At 50.1% G+C, this 17095-nt stretch overlaps 1 protein-coding gene across 1 annotated transcript in view; it reads right to left on the bottom strand.

Annotated features, from left to right (window-relative positions):
- Positions 1 to 613: 613 nt before the first annotated feature.
- The window catches only part of SLCO2B1 (solute carrier organic anion transporter family member 2B1), a gene marked incomplete at its 5' end in the record, with an annotated part of 55476 nt that continues 38994 nt past the window's right edge, over positions 614 to 17095 (bottom strand). Inside the window, 7 exons of the mRNA XM_084261851.1 lie at positions 614 to 1176; positions 1698 to 1818; positions 2519 to 2583; positions 4994 to 5163; positions 10890 to 11046; positions 11776 to 11968; positions 14521 to 14685. Of these exons, the coding sequence (XP_084117977.1) occupies positions 1002 to 1176; positions 1698 to 1818; positions 2519 to 2583; positions 4994 to 5163; positions 10890 to 11046; positions 11776 to 11968; positions 14521 to 14685 (1046 nt within the window). The 3' untranslated portion in view covers positions 614 to 1001. The remainder of the gene's footprint in view (positions 1177 to 1697; positions 1819 to 2518; positions 2584 to 4993; positions 5164 to 10889; positions 11047 to 11775; positions 11969 to 14520; positions 14686 to 17095) is intronic.

The following is a 17095-nucleotide window of genomic DNA, read 5'->3' as shown; positions in this document are numbered from 1 at the left end:
ACTTTTACCCCATAATTACAGCCGCTTCTGACAGTAACCCCTTCAAGGAACACAGCAAGGCTGTCTGGCTCTGTGGTCAAATGGCTTTAGCAACGAGTTCTGCCCAGTCTGCAGGAAGACTGGGTTCAACCTCCCATTTTTGGCTCTGGGAAAAGCTCTGACTTTCTCAGACTGGAAAATGGAAAGGACCCTTAACCCTCACATGTGTCAGCAAGCTCCTGTGACAACTACTGATAATGCAAAGAAATAAGAATTATTATTCTTACTACTGCAAAATGTGGCTGCTCTGCCAAAGTGTGACAGGTCTGAAGCTACTGAATTTGTCTCCTGGTCTCCACCATCCCTGCCTCCCTTCCCCAGCACCCTCATCCCTGCCTCTCGCTGTCAAAGCAGCATCTGCTCAGCAGGTGGGTGAAGCACGAGTCGGTCCTTGCAACGGTCCACAGCCTGGGACAAAAATCCCATCAATGTCAACTGGAGCTGGATGAAGCCTTCAAGGAAGAGAGACCATCTAACACCATGAGAGCAAAAGAAACAAGCACAACTGACGTTTTGGGGGCAAGGACAGACCATCATTCATCAAGACATATGGGTTCAGCACAAAACCATTTCTTAAAAATGATTTATTTTAAAAAAAAGCCAACCCCAAACACAAAACCTTTCAGCTATATGGTTAATGCTTAGAGCTGGCACCACTGAGACTGTCAGCAGGAGCAAATGCTTTGTAGGACATAACTCCAGAAGACTGCAGTGTCCAAAGGTTAATGTGTGTGGACTAATCCACGTGCAGAGGCAAGCTGCACCCTGAGGTGGAGGCGTCAGGCGTAGAACAGCGTGTGGACAGACACCCACAGCAGTACAGAAGTAGTACATCCCACCCAGAAAATTAGGAATCAACCCCATCACCCATTACTCCAAGCATCCATCCGTCACAGTTCAAGTGTGGGGTGATTCACATGGCTTCACTTCTCTGGACAGATCAAAAATTCACATTTTTGGCATCAAACTTTGGATTCTGGGCTCTTTAAGGAGCTTCCTGACAGTTTCTCCTTCTCTGGTTCTGCCTTTGTCTCTGCTGCACTACAGGCATCCCTCTCCTGCCGTCTGAGGATCATGTACACGGTCACGAAGCACAGGAAAGCTCCCACCTCAAAGAAAAACTGGAGACCAAGAAACCTGTGGTGTGGAAAAAACAATAAATCAGGGTAACAAGGGTGTTCCTATGTGCATCAACTACCAACCCCCAACGTCCCCCAGGCACCCAGGAGACACTGAGCATGGGGATGGGCTCCTTGGGCATATTCAAGTGGTAGGCAAGCAACAGCTACAAGACTGGCTCCTAAGAAGGGTAGTAGAAAGAGGAGGAAAAGCTAGGAAGAGCTCCTTCTCTTTGGTCTTACATTCACAGGTAGTATCTCCTGGTGGAAAGGAGGCCTGTGAACATGAGTCTGGGGAGTTGAAGGTGAATAGGACTCACTGCAGCTGCTGGGCAGGGTGAGGGAGCCCTGGGACAGGCTGCCCAGGGGGGTGTGGAGTCTCCTTCTCTGGAGATATTCCAGCCCCGTCTGGACACCGACCTGTGTGACCTGCCCTAGGGAGCTGCTTTGGCAGGGGGGTTGGACCCAAAGGGCTCTGGAGGTCCCTTCCAACCCCTACGGTTCTGTGACTCTGTGATTATCCTGACTGCCCATCCCTACCTTCTCCTGAAGAGGTTATTGTCATAGTATCTGCAGGCTGCCTTCCGGTCACACTTCCTCTCCCAGAGGATACAGGTCGTGTCAATGGTGCTGCCATACAGAACGGGTCCCGGCATCCATGCTGGAAGCAGAAAGGTCAGAGGGGGCATGGTTATGTTGTGGGAGCACTTCTGCTGGGACAGACCCAACCCTGGCTGCTTTCCATGAGCTAAGAAGGTGCAAAGTGGCAGGAGATGGTCATGTTTGCGATGGCAAATGAAGCCACTGGTCCTGCAGAGCACACTAAGGGCTGGCTGTGTGTTTGCACCCCAACCAAGATGCAAGAAGGTCCTTCCTTCTTATTGCTCTTCAGTAAGGGAGGGACCATTGCTCATCCCAGGAACAATGCTCACCTCCTCCATGTGCTGCAGTCCTTCCCATGACTGCAGCAACGTGTTTTTGGGGGCAGGGGAGCCTCTGGGTGAAAATGAATTTTTACCATATGAAAAATACAAGTGGTGGCATCACAGGACATGGTTCACAGGAACCCTGATGTGACAGAGGCAAACGTGGGAGTGTCAAAACACAGCCAAGGATTGTCCTCCTGGATCCAGACATACTCTCTGACCTTTTCTTTAGCAGTGTCGATGTGTCTTGTCCCCTCCCCACCGTGTCTGGCCCCCCCAGGACCCAACAAGGCAGCATCTTCGCCTGGCATCGGTCTGAAACTCTGAACACACAGCACTCATGTAGTGCTGGTGCTGCTCAGGGATGAAATCCCTGCAAATCCCCAAGAGCTGCCATGTTTTTCCAGGACAGCATTTCAACACAATTTAATTTACCTAAAACTCTCAGCAACATGAACTGAATCCCAACTGCAAACGATTTGTCCTCAGGCTGGATGCTCCTGGAAAACAAAATGGAAAGTGCCCTCTGGCTTTTCCAGGGAGACAGCTGTTTCCCTCCCTGGCATTGCACAAAGACTTACAGCACCTCACCCAAAAAAGTCATTTTATCTTCCCAACCACCAAGGACCCCAGCCAGTTCCCGTTTACGTCAGTGAAAATGCCAAAACTTCATTCATCAGGCTAGAAGCTCACCACAGCCTTTTTGTGGCCTGAAAAACCCTGCCAAACTCACAGAATCACAGAATCACAAGGCTGGAAAAGACCATTAAAATCATCAAGTCCAACCATTCCCTGTCCTAAGCTAAACCAGATCCCTATGTACCTCACCTTTTTTAAAACACACCCAGTGGTGGGGGCTCAGCCCCCTCCCTGGGCAGCCTGTTCCACAGCCCCACAACTCTGCCAGGGAAGAACTTTTCCCTCCCATCTGAGCTGACCCTGCCCTGGTGCAGCTTGAGCCCATTTCCCCTTGTCCCATCTCCTGTCCCCTGGCTGAAGAGACCATCGCCCACCTCTCTGCACCCTCCTGGCAGGTCAGTGGAGGCGCTGAGAAGGTCTCCCCTCAGCCTCCTCTTCTCCAGGCTCAACACCCCCAGCTCCCTCAGCCGCTCCTCAGAGGATTTGCCCTCCAGCCCCTTCCCCAGCCTGGTTGCCCTTCTCTGCACTCGCTCCAGGACCTCCATGTCCTTCTTATGGTGGGGAGCCCAGAACTGGACCCAGCACTCAAGGTGCAGCCTCACCAGTGCCCAGTCCAGGGGCACAATCCCTTCCCCAGACCTACTGGCCACACTGTGTCTGACACAAACCAGGATGCCATTGGTCTTCCTGTCTCTGTAGGAGACAGGGAGGAGCTCAGCTAACTATTTTTGCTTTTAATTTGAAGAATCTGTGTGAGTAAAACCCGGACAGAAACCAATGCAGATGCTGCCTCTGCCAAGGGCAAGCGATACAAAGGATGCTCTTTCTAACCGGAAGAGTGATGCACACCTTGGGGAAGTGGCTTCATTTTTTTTAGAGGTGGGATGCCCTGGTGTATATTTATTTTGGTGGCACCTCAAGTTTTCTGAAATACGTATTTCAGACTGTGGTTCCTGCTGGGGTCATGTATGGGCAAGGCCTGGGTAGCAGAGGACCTCCAGGCCATCACACCTCAAGGGACTTGGCTTCCCTTTCCTCTCTGACTGCCTGGCAGGCACATCGCTCACTCATGGTGCAAAAGGTGATTTAATGATGCCTGGGAGTCAAGGTAAAAACAGGCTTTAACCACAGAGTTTCCCTCAAAGGCAACTGTTTAGAGTGCTTCAACCACAGAATGTGCTCGGAAATGTCACTTATAGACTAAGACTGAGATTCTCCCCCAGCCCAGCCCCAGCCTCAGCTTCTCCTGCCCATCCCAGGCCCCAGCCCCACCGGAATGGGGCTCATGTCGAGGCTGGCTCCATCCTGACACTGCTTGCCCTATCAATACCTTTCCAAGGGTGCTGGAAACTTGAGTCTTAATTGCTTGTCTGCACAGGGAAGGAAGGTTGTATTCAAGCAAGACCCACCAGAAGCAAGGAGGGTAATTAAACTTCTTAACGTGGGCATGCATTAGAAGTGCTGCAGTGCTAAACTGATGCTGAGTTAATGGTGCATCTCATTACTGAGGTATCTGCTGTGTGTGGGAGGAAGGGACACTGGAGCTGAAGGTCATGCTGAGACCAGGGATGGGGGATGTTGAGGGCAACATGACCTCCCTGTGATCCCCACAGCCCCATCAGTGGGTGGAAGTGCCATGGGTGCCATGCACAGCATGATACCCACCCACTGGCTGTTCCTTGGCTGAACCTGTTGGTGAGCGTCATGTTGCTGCAACAGCAATTGGCTTTGCAACACTGGTGGCAGCATGATGAAGCCCCCAGCAGCTTGAACCCTTCCTTCACTGCTGAACTCCACAGGGTGCTCAGTAGCAACAGGTGAAGAGGCCTTGGAGGAGCCCTTGTAGTCTGAGGGCAGCAGGAACTCTGATAGCACAAGGTCCTGAAGGTCTCTCCCACTGCAACATTTGAGACTGGAGAAGCTGAAAGTTTCTGCCCTGCCCAGACATGCCATGTCTTTGCTAGCAAAGCACAGCCTGCTCCTGAGACAGTCATATTCCAGAGGATGGACAATGACATGCACTGCCAGATGAGAGGAGCAGGGAAGCCCCGTTCCACATTCCACATGCAAAAACATGTAAAAGCAACATGAGGAACTGAGCAGGAGTTGCAATATAAGGCTGATCCAACCTCCCAGCCCCTCAGCAGAATAAAACCTTCCCCTCCAATTCAAGGAACCCTTGATTTTTTCCCAATGCAACCTCTGAACACCTTTTCTGCCGTCCTTCGAGAAGCAGCTGCACCTAGACCATGGCCAAGCCAGTCCTCTCACCTGAGGATGAGCATGAAGGATGGCGTGTGGGATGTGCTGGCAAGGATCCCAGCCAGGCAGGACAGGACCACAAAGGGCAGGAAGAGGTGGGAGCAGCCGGTGCCGCAGGTCCCAGGCTTGGCAAACCCCTGGAGCCCTTTGTCGGAGATGCAGGTGCAGTGGGTGTAGTTCTGCAAAGAGGAGAGAAAACCCAGAGGCTGCTCATCTGCTCAAGCCTACAGAGATACCAGGGAGAGCTGCCAGCTGTCACAGGGAGGAGGGAGGGTGTTTACGTTTTGTCTGTAAATAATTGGCAGTAATTAGCACTCGACACCTCAGAGAGCAGGGTGGGGGTGGAAAGAAACACATACAATGAAGTCAGCTGGGGACAACAGGCTGAGTGGATGAGGAAACACATTTTTCCGTCCCTGCTTCCAGCCTTCAGCATGCTGCCATCTCTGAAAGGAGCTCCCAGTCCCACCAGGTCCCAGGAGCATCACAAGGATGTCACACGGATGAGGACACACAGCTGATGGGGGACCAGAGCAGCACTTTGGTTCACCTATCTGTGCTTCCAGAAGTACCTTGGAAGCACTCCCAACCCAGACACATCCTGGCTTTGTTCACATGAGCCCCAGCAACGCCTCCCTACCTCCTACAGCAATCCTTCCTTGCTTGTGCTTCTGGTCCATGGCAAGAGAGATGCTTACCCACAGGTTTATTTCAATGTCACCATTTGCCAGCTGAGTGCTTTGGCATCCCACCTACATCTGGAATCTTGGCATGGAAGTCTCACCCACAGCTGATAAAACATTCAAGCTCAATGTGAGCTTAGGTCTTTCAGAGGAAATCTCCATGGCAGCAGCCTGTGACCATTGTCTGTACCCTGTGCTCCATCACCTGTACCCAGCTTGTCTCCTGCCATTGAGACTGTGTCCAGATCTGGGGCCTCAGTACAAGAAAGATGTGGGACTGTTGGAGAGGGGTCAGAGGAGCCACAGAGATGATCAGAGGGCTGGAGCACCTTGCTTAAGGAAAGAGGCTGAGGGAGCTGGGCTGGTTCAGCCTGGAGAAGAGAAGGCTGCGGGGGGACCTCATTGCAGCCTTCCCGTCCCTGAAGGGAGCAGAGAAACAGGAGGGGAATCAGCTTGTTAAAGGGCAGAGACTGGCAGGACAAGGGCAATGGAGTGAAGCTGAAGGAGGGAAGGGTGAGATGAGATATTGGGGGGAAGTTCTTTCCAGAGAGAGTGGTGAGGGGATGGAACAGGCTGCCCAGAGAGGTGGTGGATGCCCCATCCCTGGAGGTGTCCAAGGCCAGGTTGGATGGGGCCCTGGGCAACCTTGTGTAGCTCCAGGCCTGGAGGTTGGTGTCCCTGCCTGTGGCAGGGGGTTGGAACGTTATTATCCTTGGGGTCCCTTCCAACCCAGCCCAGTCTGTGATTCTATGAATCTATGATTCATCCAGGGGTGATGAGCAGAGCTGGAAAAGTCACATCCCAAGCTCAGGGGACTATTAAAGAGGAAAACCCTTGCTAGGGGAAAAATGCAAAACCTCACCTTTGAGAGAAGGTCACAAATAACTGGCACAGTGTTAGCAAAGGAAGGATGCTCTGGGGCAAAGGATGTGTTTGGGTTTTTCCCTCCAAATTTTGGTCATAATACTCTTTTTAAAAATTAAAAAAAGAAAAAAGAAGCTTTTTTTTTTTTTTTTTTTAAAGGCACCAAATCACATAATCATAGGGGTTGGAAGGGACCTCAAGAGATCATTGGGTCCAACCCCCCTGCCAAAGCAGACCTTTAAGTAAAATGAGCATGATCTTACTGTGTCCAGAAGATGATTTACAGCTACATGGCAACTTGCAGAAGGGGTGCCCAGAGGCTCCCCAGGGTCTTCCAAACCCCCCATTCTCACATGGCTGCCTATGGAATTACAATGGACCCATGAGCATCTCTCAGCATCTCTCAGCACGGCTGAGAGTACAGGGGAAGATTTGGGATGACAAGGGGACACAATCCCTCCTCCCACGTCTATGAAAGAGGATTTAATGTTTTAAATTAAGACTGAGATTTATCTTCTCCATCCCTCTGAAACCAACTGAACCACACTCATCATCTCAGTTCCTCCTGCAGCCACGGAGGGAGAGGTGGGTCTCCAGAGGATAATCCCTCCCCTCCACAGATAAGTGCCTACGATAGCAGAGATGAATTTGGGCCAGAGCAGTTAACAATAATGCAATTAGATAAATTAAAACTCATTCTATCTGTGTGACTGCCACCTTTTACAGAGAACTGGAGTCACGATATTCAGGAGACTCCCACAAAGCCACATGGAGACACAGGGCTGGAGATGCCTGTGATGGAGCCACAGGGCAGGGGTCTGCCCCTCTCCTTTGAAACCTCAGAGGATTTTAGAGCAGGGAACATGACCCCAGCTCCAAAAACCTCTGAGCAGCAGGGTCAAGCCACAAAGCTGCTGGTGGCCTGTCACTGCCAGATGCATCGTCTGGGCAGCCGTGCCACAAGGCTGACGCAGCACCAAGGCTGGGAAAAACCTCCCAGCAAAGTGGGAAGAGGGTAATAACCAAGAGCAGCCCTGAAACCAGGGCTGAGGTTTCCGGGTAGGAATGTCCAGCCCTGTGTTTTTCAAGGCTGTACATCAAGTATCCTCAACCATACCATCTAGCAAATGTTTTCTTAAGAGAGAGAGATGTTCACATCAAACTCTGCCTGATGTTGTCTTATTTCTACTCCTTTCTTTCTCCAGCTGGGACCTCCTGGTAGACTAAATTTTGGTGTGTGTGCTGGCCTGCTCAGATCTGACCCACCTGGCAGCAGAAGGATGTCCCTGCTCCCACCCATGGCCATGCACAATGGAAGCAGAGCGGGGCTCAGAAACCTCAGAGTCACATGACACAGAGATTTTCACTTAGAATCATAGAATCACAGACTGTGGAAGGTTGGAAGGGTCCTTTGAAGGCCATCTAGTCCCACCCCTGCAGTGAGCAGGGACATCTTCACTAGGGCAGGTTGCTCAGAGCCCCATCCACCCTGACCTTGAATGTCTCCATTCTCTGGGCAACCTGGGCCAGGGATCCACCACCCTCAGAGGGAAGAACTTCTTCCTAATACCCATCCTAAATCTCCCCTTTTCAAGTTTAAAACCATCATCCCTCATCCTTCAGGACTTTAGCAGATCGTGCTGGACCCAAACAAATAGAAAAAGTGGTAAAAGGTTTTCACTGCTCTTGTGAAAACTTTGCAGGTTCCTGGTGTTGCTTATGAAATCAGGGAGACATTGGGAGAAAGTTGCTTTCAGTGTAACAGCTTTCATGCCAGTGTGAAAGGAAAGCTTACACTGTGCAAGCTTCCCCTGGAAAATCTGAGCACAAAATTGCAGGTTTTTGTGAATGGTGGGAGTGTTTCTAGAAACCCAGGTATTTTGGACACAGAAAGCACCAGACAGTAAGTCCCTGCAGTGGGAAAGAAAGGGAAGGAATAACAGCTTGTATCAGTACAGGCTGGGGGTGAGATTCTGGAGAGGAGCTCTGCAGAGAAAGACCTGGCTGTCCTGGTGGGTGACAGGGTGGCCACGAGCCAGCACTGTGCCCAAAGAGGCCAATGGGATCCTGGGGAGCATCAAGAGGAGCGTGGCCAGCAGGTCAAAGGAGGGGATCCTCCCCCTCTGCTCTGCCCTGGTCAGGCCCCACCTGGAGAGTTGTGTCCAGTTCTGGGCTCCCTGGGATAAAAGGGACAGGGATCTCCTGGAGAGAGTCCAGAGGAGGGACACGGAGATGATGAAAGGCCTGGAGCATCTCCCCTGTGAGGAAAGGCTGAGTGAGCTGGGGCTGTTCAGCCTGGAGAGAAGAAGCCTGAGAGGGGATCTGATCAATGGTTATCAATATCTGAAGGGTGGGACACAGGGGGACATGGCCAGCCTCTTCTCAGTGTCTGTGGGGACAGGACAAGGGGCGATGGCCTCAAGTTGGAGCACAGGGAGTTCCACACCAATATATGGAAGAGCTTCTTCCCTGTGCAGCAGCAGCTCTCACACAATTTAAACTGGGTCGAGATGGGTCAATAGATGGAAAAAACATTCAGAACATTATCCCAGTGCTACAGGAAGAGATAAGGCTGGCTTGGCTAAGAAGTGTTTTCACTGCACCATCACGGGAGCCCTGGTTATGTTGTAGCTTGTGGCTACACGTAAGTACACGTATAATTAGCGCAGGAGCCGGGTCAGGTTCTCACCACAGGATGGCAAAGGACTGGAGGCATCTTTGAGGAGGGAGAAGCAGCTGAAAAGGATCTGCTGTACAAAAGGCAGGCACTGGGATGTGGAAAAGCCCTTTTGGTAGTAAGGACTAGCAGAAAATGTAATTGTTATTAAAATGAATTGTTCTTAATTAACAAAGAGCTGCTAAAAGTCAGTCCCACGCTGCCATTGTATCCTGTGCCAAGAACACAGCTGGGAAACTACTCACCCTATGTGGATCACTGACATTTTTCAGTTAGGGTTTTGACTTGGCCAAGATTTCCACACTATTTATTTGTTGAACACTATTGCCTGGAGACCAACAGACAACTGGCACCGGGAAAACTCAGACCTACTGGGTTTTTTGGTGAGAGGCAGGGAGAGACTGAGGAAAAAAAAGCAAATAACCTAAATAACTTGGCCAGGTGTGCAAATGAAGGGAAAGCCAAGAGCAAAACCTGAAGATTTTCCCACTAAATTATCCTCTCACGCAAACACTTGGCTTGGCAACTGGTACTTATGGAGAGGATGCACATTGCAACTAGATCATGACTTTTTAACCCGAAAATCTGCATGCTGAAAGGTGGAATAACATCCCTCTAACAAGGCCCTCCCAAGAGCATTCATTGGAAGGTTTCCTAAATGCCAGTGCTGTGTCTACTGAAGCAATGGTCCTTCCAGGCCTGGCATGCCCAGAGCGTACAGGGTTGCTCCCTGAGTCCCCAAAAGCAAGATTTACCTCCTCTCTCTTCATCTATAGATGTAGCGTATCTAAAACAATTACATGATGGAAACACCCAGGTTCCTTCTGCAACTGTAGGTATCAGGAGATACCTACCACAGGAGAACAGTTTGGACCAAGTGCAGTTTTGCATTTTGCTTCTAAAAAACCATATAAAATAATAATATGATATTTTGCCTTCATGACCCTGGAAAGCTGGAAACACTCAGATACCATCCAGAAGATTTCAAGCATGTGATGGATGTTTAAATTGGAATCCTGGATTTGGTAGATCCCTATTCAAGGAACAGAGATGGGGGAATTCAGAGGAGGAGCCTGGAGTTTGGCTTACTCACCCCATGGAGAAAGCATCCCTTGAGTACAAGAAGCATACATGGACTTTGGGTTGTGCTATATGCTGTGATTAGCCCTTCCTATACTGCACATCCTCTTGTCCCACCACAGGAAACACAGTTAAGGAAGGTCACCTTGTTGGTGGCCGTTTGGGGGTGAAGGAACAGCAGAAGGTCTTTGCATCTTCAATGAAAAAAATAGTCCACTCAAGCTGCTGAGTGGCAAGGGAGACATTGAAGATAGGGTTCGTGGAGCAAAATCTGACCTGGGGGGAGGGGGAGCAGTGGGTGGAGAAGGGCACCTTGACATTGTAAAAGGCTTGATACCTAAAAGGTTTCTGATGGCTGCTTTGGCCAAAGACTTGTACTGGAAATATCTGTGTTATTATACTGGAGAGCACTGAGACACCATCGACAAGGGGTTTACCTGGGACACTCTCAACCTTCCCCTGCTCATACCACAGGTTCCTGCAGAGTTTGTCCAGCACTAACAAACATCAGGAAAAGCTAATTGCCAGATCTGAGCACTGCATTGGTCATCCCTCATTACCCACCCCAAGCCAGGATGCTAGCACAGTAGGAATGACTCACCAGGACTGAGATGTCTGCATTGATATTTACGACTCTGCAGCCAGCAGAACAGGGTGAGATGTACTCAATACCATTGGAGCCACAGATGGGGTTATAGGTTTTCTCTGGGCAGTTACACTGGAGGTTACACTCCACGGCCTGGTCTCCAAATTCCAAGCTACATCAGGAAGAAAATATTAATGCATGGTATTTAGCATCATGAATATGCATGTTCTGTAGAAAATATACTGCATGTATACTGAGATTAGTAAACAAGCACTTGACTGCTGAACAAAACCTTCCCCATTTGGAAGGGGTGACACACAGAAATTCCACTGTAAGCCTTCCTTCTGCCTCAGTGAAGCATCCTGACCACAAGTGGTCAATGGGGTCACCTACTTCCTTCATATCTGGCCCCAAACGTGAGGTGCAACACCACGCTGTGGGAGGTGGTGAGCTCCTTGCTGAGGGTTTGGAGCAGCTGCCACTGAGACCACAGGATCCTGAACATGTGAATTTACAGCAGCTTGGAGGGAAGACAAGAAGGTCCTGTCTGAGGTTAGCTACTTAGGGAAGCATCCATGGTTTTGAAGGTGTTATCCCAGGGCAGTCTCCTGCCAGATGAAATTTTAATCTTGTCCAAAAATGTGCTCACTTTGGGTTCCACCACCAGTCAATGAAGATGAAAGTAAAAAGAACAGAGTGGATTCAGTGTTTATTAAAAAAAGCATTAATTTCTAGCCTTTCTATCATCATTAACTGTTTGTCATGAGGGAATAAACCCATTTCTGGGTATTCTGCTTAACTTCCACCTCCACCCTGAGGAGTGGAGATGAGGATGGGGTGGAGGGTACCCACAGCCCTGGGAATGTCCCACCCGTGCCCAGCCAACTGGAGGTTTTGGTACCTCTCACTGTAGGTAACACCTGCAACCTTCTGTGTGGGGCAGCCGAGGAAGAGGAGTGGGAAAGCCGTGATCAGGCAGAGGAACATGCCGAGGATGCACATGGCACTGCATTGCCGCAAGGACATCTGGAACTTCTTCAGGATGGCACCACCCACCACGATCCCCACCATCGCTCCGGGGATGTTCACAGCACCTGGGGAAAGGCAAGACCTGTACCTTGTTTTCCATCTTCCGAGCCATATCAGTCCCTTCATGGTAGCAAAGGCCCAGAGGATTTGTTGTTGGGTTCCTACTTAACAGCATCAGTGATCTGGGGGGGACCAAGGCAATCTGCAGGGGTTGGTGGAATGATGCTGTGGAAGAGCAGTTTCCCAAAGGCACCCCACAGCAAACTGTCTGTCTGACATATCCATGTATGGAAGATGTAGGGACCAGTGAAAAGCAACGTTTTTTCAGCGTAGACAGGAGAAAATTAGTTGACATGGTGGCATTGTATAGGTGGCTGGACTTGATGATCTTAGTGGCCTTTTCCAACCTTAAAGATTCTACAATTCCATGAAAATATCAAGTAAATCCAGAGAGGATATTTAATTTCTGTATAATTAAACCACTGATACATAACGTGCCCGTCTCTGTGGGAAGGTTTCCACGACAGGCTCAGAGTTTTACAAAATCCACCTTTATAACAGGATACCAAAGAAGTGAAACCTGCTTAATCCAAGAAAGGATCAACAGGAAGGTTGTTTTCCGCCCATAACTGCCCGCACGAGGAAGGGATTTCCTGCTACAGAAAGCTTTTCTGATCTAACAGAAAAAGGCAAAGCAAGATTCAGTACCTGGGAACAAAAGCCAGATGAATTTGAACAAGAAATACGCTGCACGTCCTCAACGGAGCAGATAAATCAAGCCTGGGAACAACTGAGAAGGGCACATCAGCGGAAGACACCGCTGCTTTGGCATTTAACCTTTCTGCCCGTATTTAGCTTGGGTTCCTGGGCTTTGCCAGTCTGCTCTGCTGGCTTGCTTCTGATTTATTTGTTGCAGACTTCCCAGGACTCTTTCTCTGAGGATGCAGGCTGTTTCTGCAAATATATATTTTAAATACTTCTGGGTCTGGATCCCTGAACTCCCCGACTGATATAAGAGCCGGGGGTTATTCATCGTGTTTTTATCACCATGAGAAGATCACACAGGGAGACCCCAGTCTCAGGTCGGACTTTCTGGATATTACAATGGAAGCATAGAATCATGGAACCACAGACTGGTCTGGGTTGGAAGGGACCCCAAGGATCAGAGAGTTCCAACTCCCTCCCACAGGCAGGGACACCAACCTCCAGGCCTGGAGCTACACAAGGCTGCCCAGGGCCACATCCAACCTGGCCTTGAACAACCCCAGGGATGGGGCACCCACCCCCTCTCTGGGCAGCCCCTTCCAGCCTCTCAGCACTTTCTCTGTAAAAAAACTCCCGCTAATGTCTCATCTCACCCTTCCCTCCTCCAGCTTCACTCCATCCCCCTTGTCCTGCCAGTCTCTGCCCTTTAACAAGCCGATTCCCCTCCTGTTTCTCTGCTCCCTTCAGGGACTGGAAGGCTGCAATGAGGTCCCCCCACAGCCTTCTCTTCTCCAGGCTGAACCAGCCCAGCTCCCTCAGCCTCTCTTCCTAGGGGAGTTGCTCCAGCCCTCTGATCATCTCTGTGGCTCCTCTGACCCCTCTCCAACAGTCCCACATCTTTCTTGTGTTGGGGCCCCAGCTCTGGACACAGGACTCCAGCTGGGGCCTCCTGAGGGCAGAGCAGAGAGGGACAATCCCCTCCCTGTCCCTGCTGCCACCCCTCTGCTGATGGAGCCCAGGTTCCCATCACCCTTCTGAGCTCCAAGAGCACACTGCTGGCTCATGGGGAGTTTCTCATCCCCCAGAACCCCCAGGTTCTTCTCAGAAGGGCTGCTCTCCAGGAGCTCTTCTCCCAGTCTGTATCTGTGTCTGGGATTCTTCCAGCCCAATTGCAACACCTGACACTTGGCAGTGTTGAACCTCACTAGGTTCACCCGGTGTCAAAACCAGTTTAACCTCATGAGCACATTCTGATCAACACCGAGTCCTTTCCTTCTTAACCATGTCAACAGCAAACAATTAGCCCAAACTTTACAAGCAATTAGTCCGCAGCACAACTATAACAACAATCCTGATGGGTCTCTTTGCTGCAGAGTGTCTTCAAAATGCATATAAACATCACTGCAGCTTTTATTTACTGTCTACTTTTCAAAAGATGCTTAACCCAACGATCATGTAAAGTAATCCCTGGGACAGCAACGTGCACAACTCTTGTCTGATGTTTCTTTGCTCCCCAGTGCAAAGAGCTGGTCTCCTCTCCTCCATTATGGAATGGAGAAGAGGAGACCTTAGAACACTTATAGAATCATGGAATCATAGACTGCTCTGGGCTGCAAGGGACCCCAAGGATCACAGATTTCCAACCCCCTGCCAGAGGCAGGGCCACCAACCTCCAGACCTGGATGAAACAAACATTTATCTGGGTCTTAAAAGATTTTATTTAGGCTGCAATGAAAGGAAGGAAGGAAGGTAGATAGTAGCTGCAAAATCTTATGGGCAAGAACCTTGTGCAACATCTGTCTGTAGGTAATGGAAGGAGACTGACAGATCCAGAAGGAAAGGTGCTTCTTAATCTCTTAATTATTTTCTAAGAGGTGCTCAAAAGCTGGCAAGCCTCAACAGCAAGACTTACCGATGATCATGTTGGCCAAGGACGCTGTGAGGGAGAACTGTCTCTCCAGGAACTTCGCCATGAACGTTGCTAAACCAGCCACCATGGCAGAAAGGTTGACCTGAGCCAACACCACCAGCAGGTAGACAGGATGCCGCAGGTTCCTCAGCAGGACCAGAGGAAAGTCTGGAAAGGAAAAGGGGAAAAAGGTTGCCTAGAGTGGAGATGGACTTGGATGGTTGGACTTGATGATCTTACAGGTCTTTTCCAACCTTCTGATCCTGTGACTCTGAGATGTACAGTGAAATACATGCCACGAAAAGTGGTGAAAACTTGAATTTTCCTCCTTTATTTGTTTTGGTTTTAGGGGTTTGAGGAGTGTGTGTGTTTGGTTGGGTTGGGTTTTTTGGATTCGTGTGTGTGTGTGTGTGCGCAGAATTAACTCTTTAGGAGTGGTGAGCTCTTCTGGATGTTTTGTTTATGAAAAGGGAGAACCGGTGCTTTCAGGGTTTATCATTTCAGGGCTCAAATGCATGATCGTTTCAGTATTAGAAAGTCAGGATGCAGCATGAGGACATGGGAAGGGAAGGGGAGGGAAGGGAAGGGAAGGGAAGGGAAGGGAAGGCAAGGCAAGGCAAGGCAAGGCAAGGCAAAGCAAGGCAAGGCAAGGCAAGGCAAGACAAGGCAAGGCAAGGCAAGGCAGAGCAAGGCAAGGTAAGGCAAGGCAAGGCAAGGCAAGGCGTAGAATATTTAGAATATTTTCAGTTGCAAGGGACCTATAACAACCATGTAGTGCAACTGCCTGACCACTTCAGGACTGACCAGAAGTTAAAGCATGTTGTTTAGGACATTGCCCAAATGCTTGGGGGATCAACTACCTCTATTGGAAGCCTGAAACAGTGTTTGAGCACCTTCTTGGTAATGAAATGCTTCCTAAGTAAGCTCTAAATGAAGTATCTTGACCCAAGAAAATAGTTGGGTGATGTTCTCAAGTGATCCTGGACATCACATCTGCTGCCTTCAGCAGTGATACATCCTGATAAGCTCCTCTTGAAAGCTTCCAAGGTCTTATGATGCCTTAGAGAACTGGAAGTCACTCTGAAATTGTTTTTCAGTCTCAGCAGAACCTCTTTAAATACTGTAAATACACCCCATGTCTCCCACCTTCAAAGGGTGGACTGTGTGGTGATGGCTGAGAGCAATATGGAAGCCAGCATGTCTTTCCTCCAGCACCCATGGGCTGAGGGCTGCTCAGGCACTACAGGGTCTCCTACGAACACAGCCCAAATAAACAAGGCTTTGATTCCTTTCCCTGAAGGCTTCTGATGGGGCTTCTGCTAAAACAAGTTTAAAAGTAGCTGGGAAGTCATTAAAAGTTAATTTATTTGTTTGCTGTGGCTGCAATTTCAATGTCCTTTTTGTTTCAATCATAAAAATGTAATTTTTTTTTTCTTTATTACAGGCAAGAAACACTCCAGCAAATTCCCCTGTGGCTGAACAATTTACTGCCTGAGAAAAAGATATCTATAGCCTGCTCAGCAAAAACAGCTGCCCCGCTCCCGGTGCCAAGGGAATCAGGATGCTCGGTGCTGACACCCACCAGCTGGGAGGATGCAGTTGTCCGGCGTAGAGTGATTTCTCCTTCATGCACATCCCAAACCCACAGAATCACAATCACAGAATCACAAGGTTGGAAAAGACCTTTAAGATCATCGAGTCCAACTGTTAACCCACTTTCTGCTCACGCCTTTTCTCTCCCTGAACCACCACCTTCCCCAGTGCTCTTCATCCAGCTTTCATAGAATCACAGAGTCACAGAACTGCAGGGGTGGGAAGGGACCCCCAGAGCCCATCGGGTCCAACCCCCCTGCCAAAGCAGCTCCCTAGGACAGGTCACACAGGTCGGCGTCCAGACGGGGCTGGAATATCTCCAGAGAAGGAGACTCCACACCCCCCTGGGCAGCCTGTCCCAGGGCTCCCTCACCCTCACCGGGAAGAAGCTCTTCCCCAGATTGGTGTGGAACTCCCTGTGCTCCAACTTGAGGCCATCGCCCCTTGTCCTGTCCCCACAGACACTGAGAAGAGGCTGCCCATGTCCCCCTGTGTCCCACCCTTCAGATATTGATAAGCATTGATCAGATCCCCTCTCAGGCTGCTTCTCTCCAGGCTGAACAGCCCCAGCTCACTCAGCCTTTCCTCACAGGGGAGATGCTCCAGGCCTTTCGTCATCTCCGTGTCCCTCCTCTGGACTCTCTCCAGGAGATCCCTGTCCCTTTTATCCCAGGGAGCCCAGGACTGGACACAACACTGCAGGTGGGGCCTGACCAGGGCAGAGCAGAGGGGGAGGATCCCCTCCTTTGACCTGCTGGCCACACTCCTTTTGATGCCCCCCAGGATCCCACTGGCCTCTTTGGGCACACTACTGGCTCGTGGCCACCGTGTCACCCACCAGGACCCCCAGGTCCTTCTCCACTGAGCTCTTCTCCAGCAGGTCATCCCCCAGCCTGTACTGATACAAATGGTTGTTCCTTCCCAGGTGCAGGACTCTACACTTGCTTTTGTTGAATCTCATCTGGTTTCTCCCTGCCCAACTCTC

Source organism: Gallinula chloropus, assembly GCF_964237585.1.
Source record: "Gallinula chloropus genome assembly, chromosome: 1".
NCBI classification, from domain to species: Eukaryota; Metazoa; Chordata; class Aves; order Gruiformes; family Rallidae; genus Gallinula; species Gallinula chloropus.
This window is presented reverse-complemented; position numbering and strand designations above follow the sequence as displayed.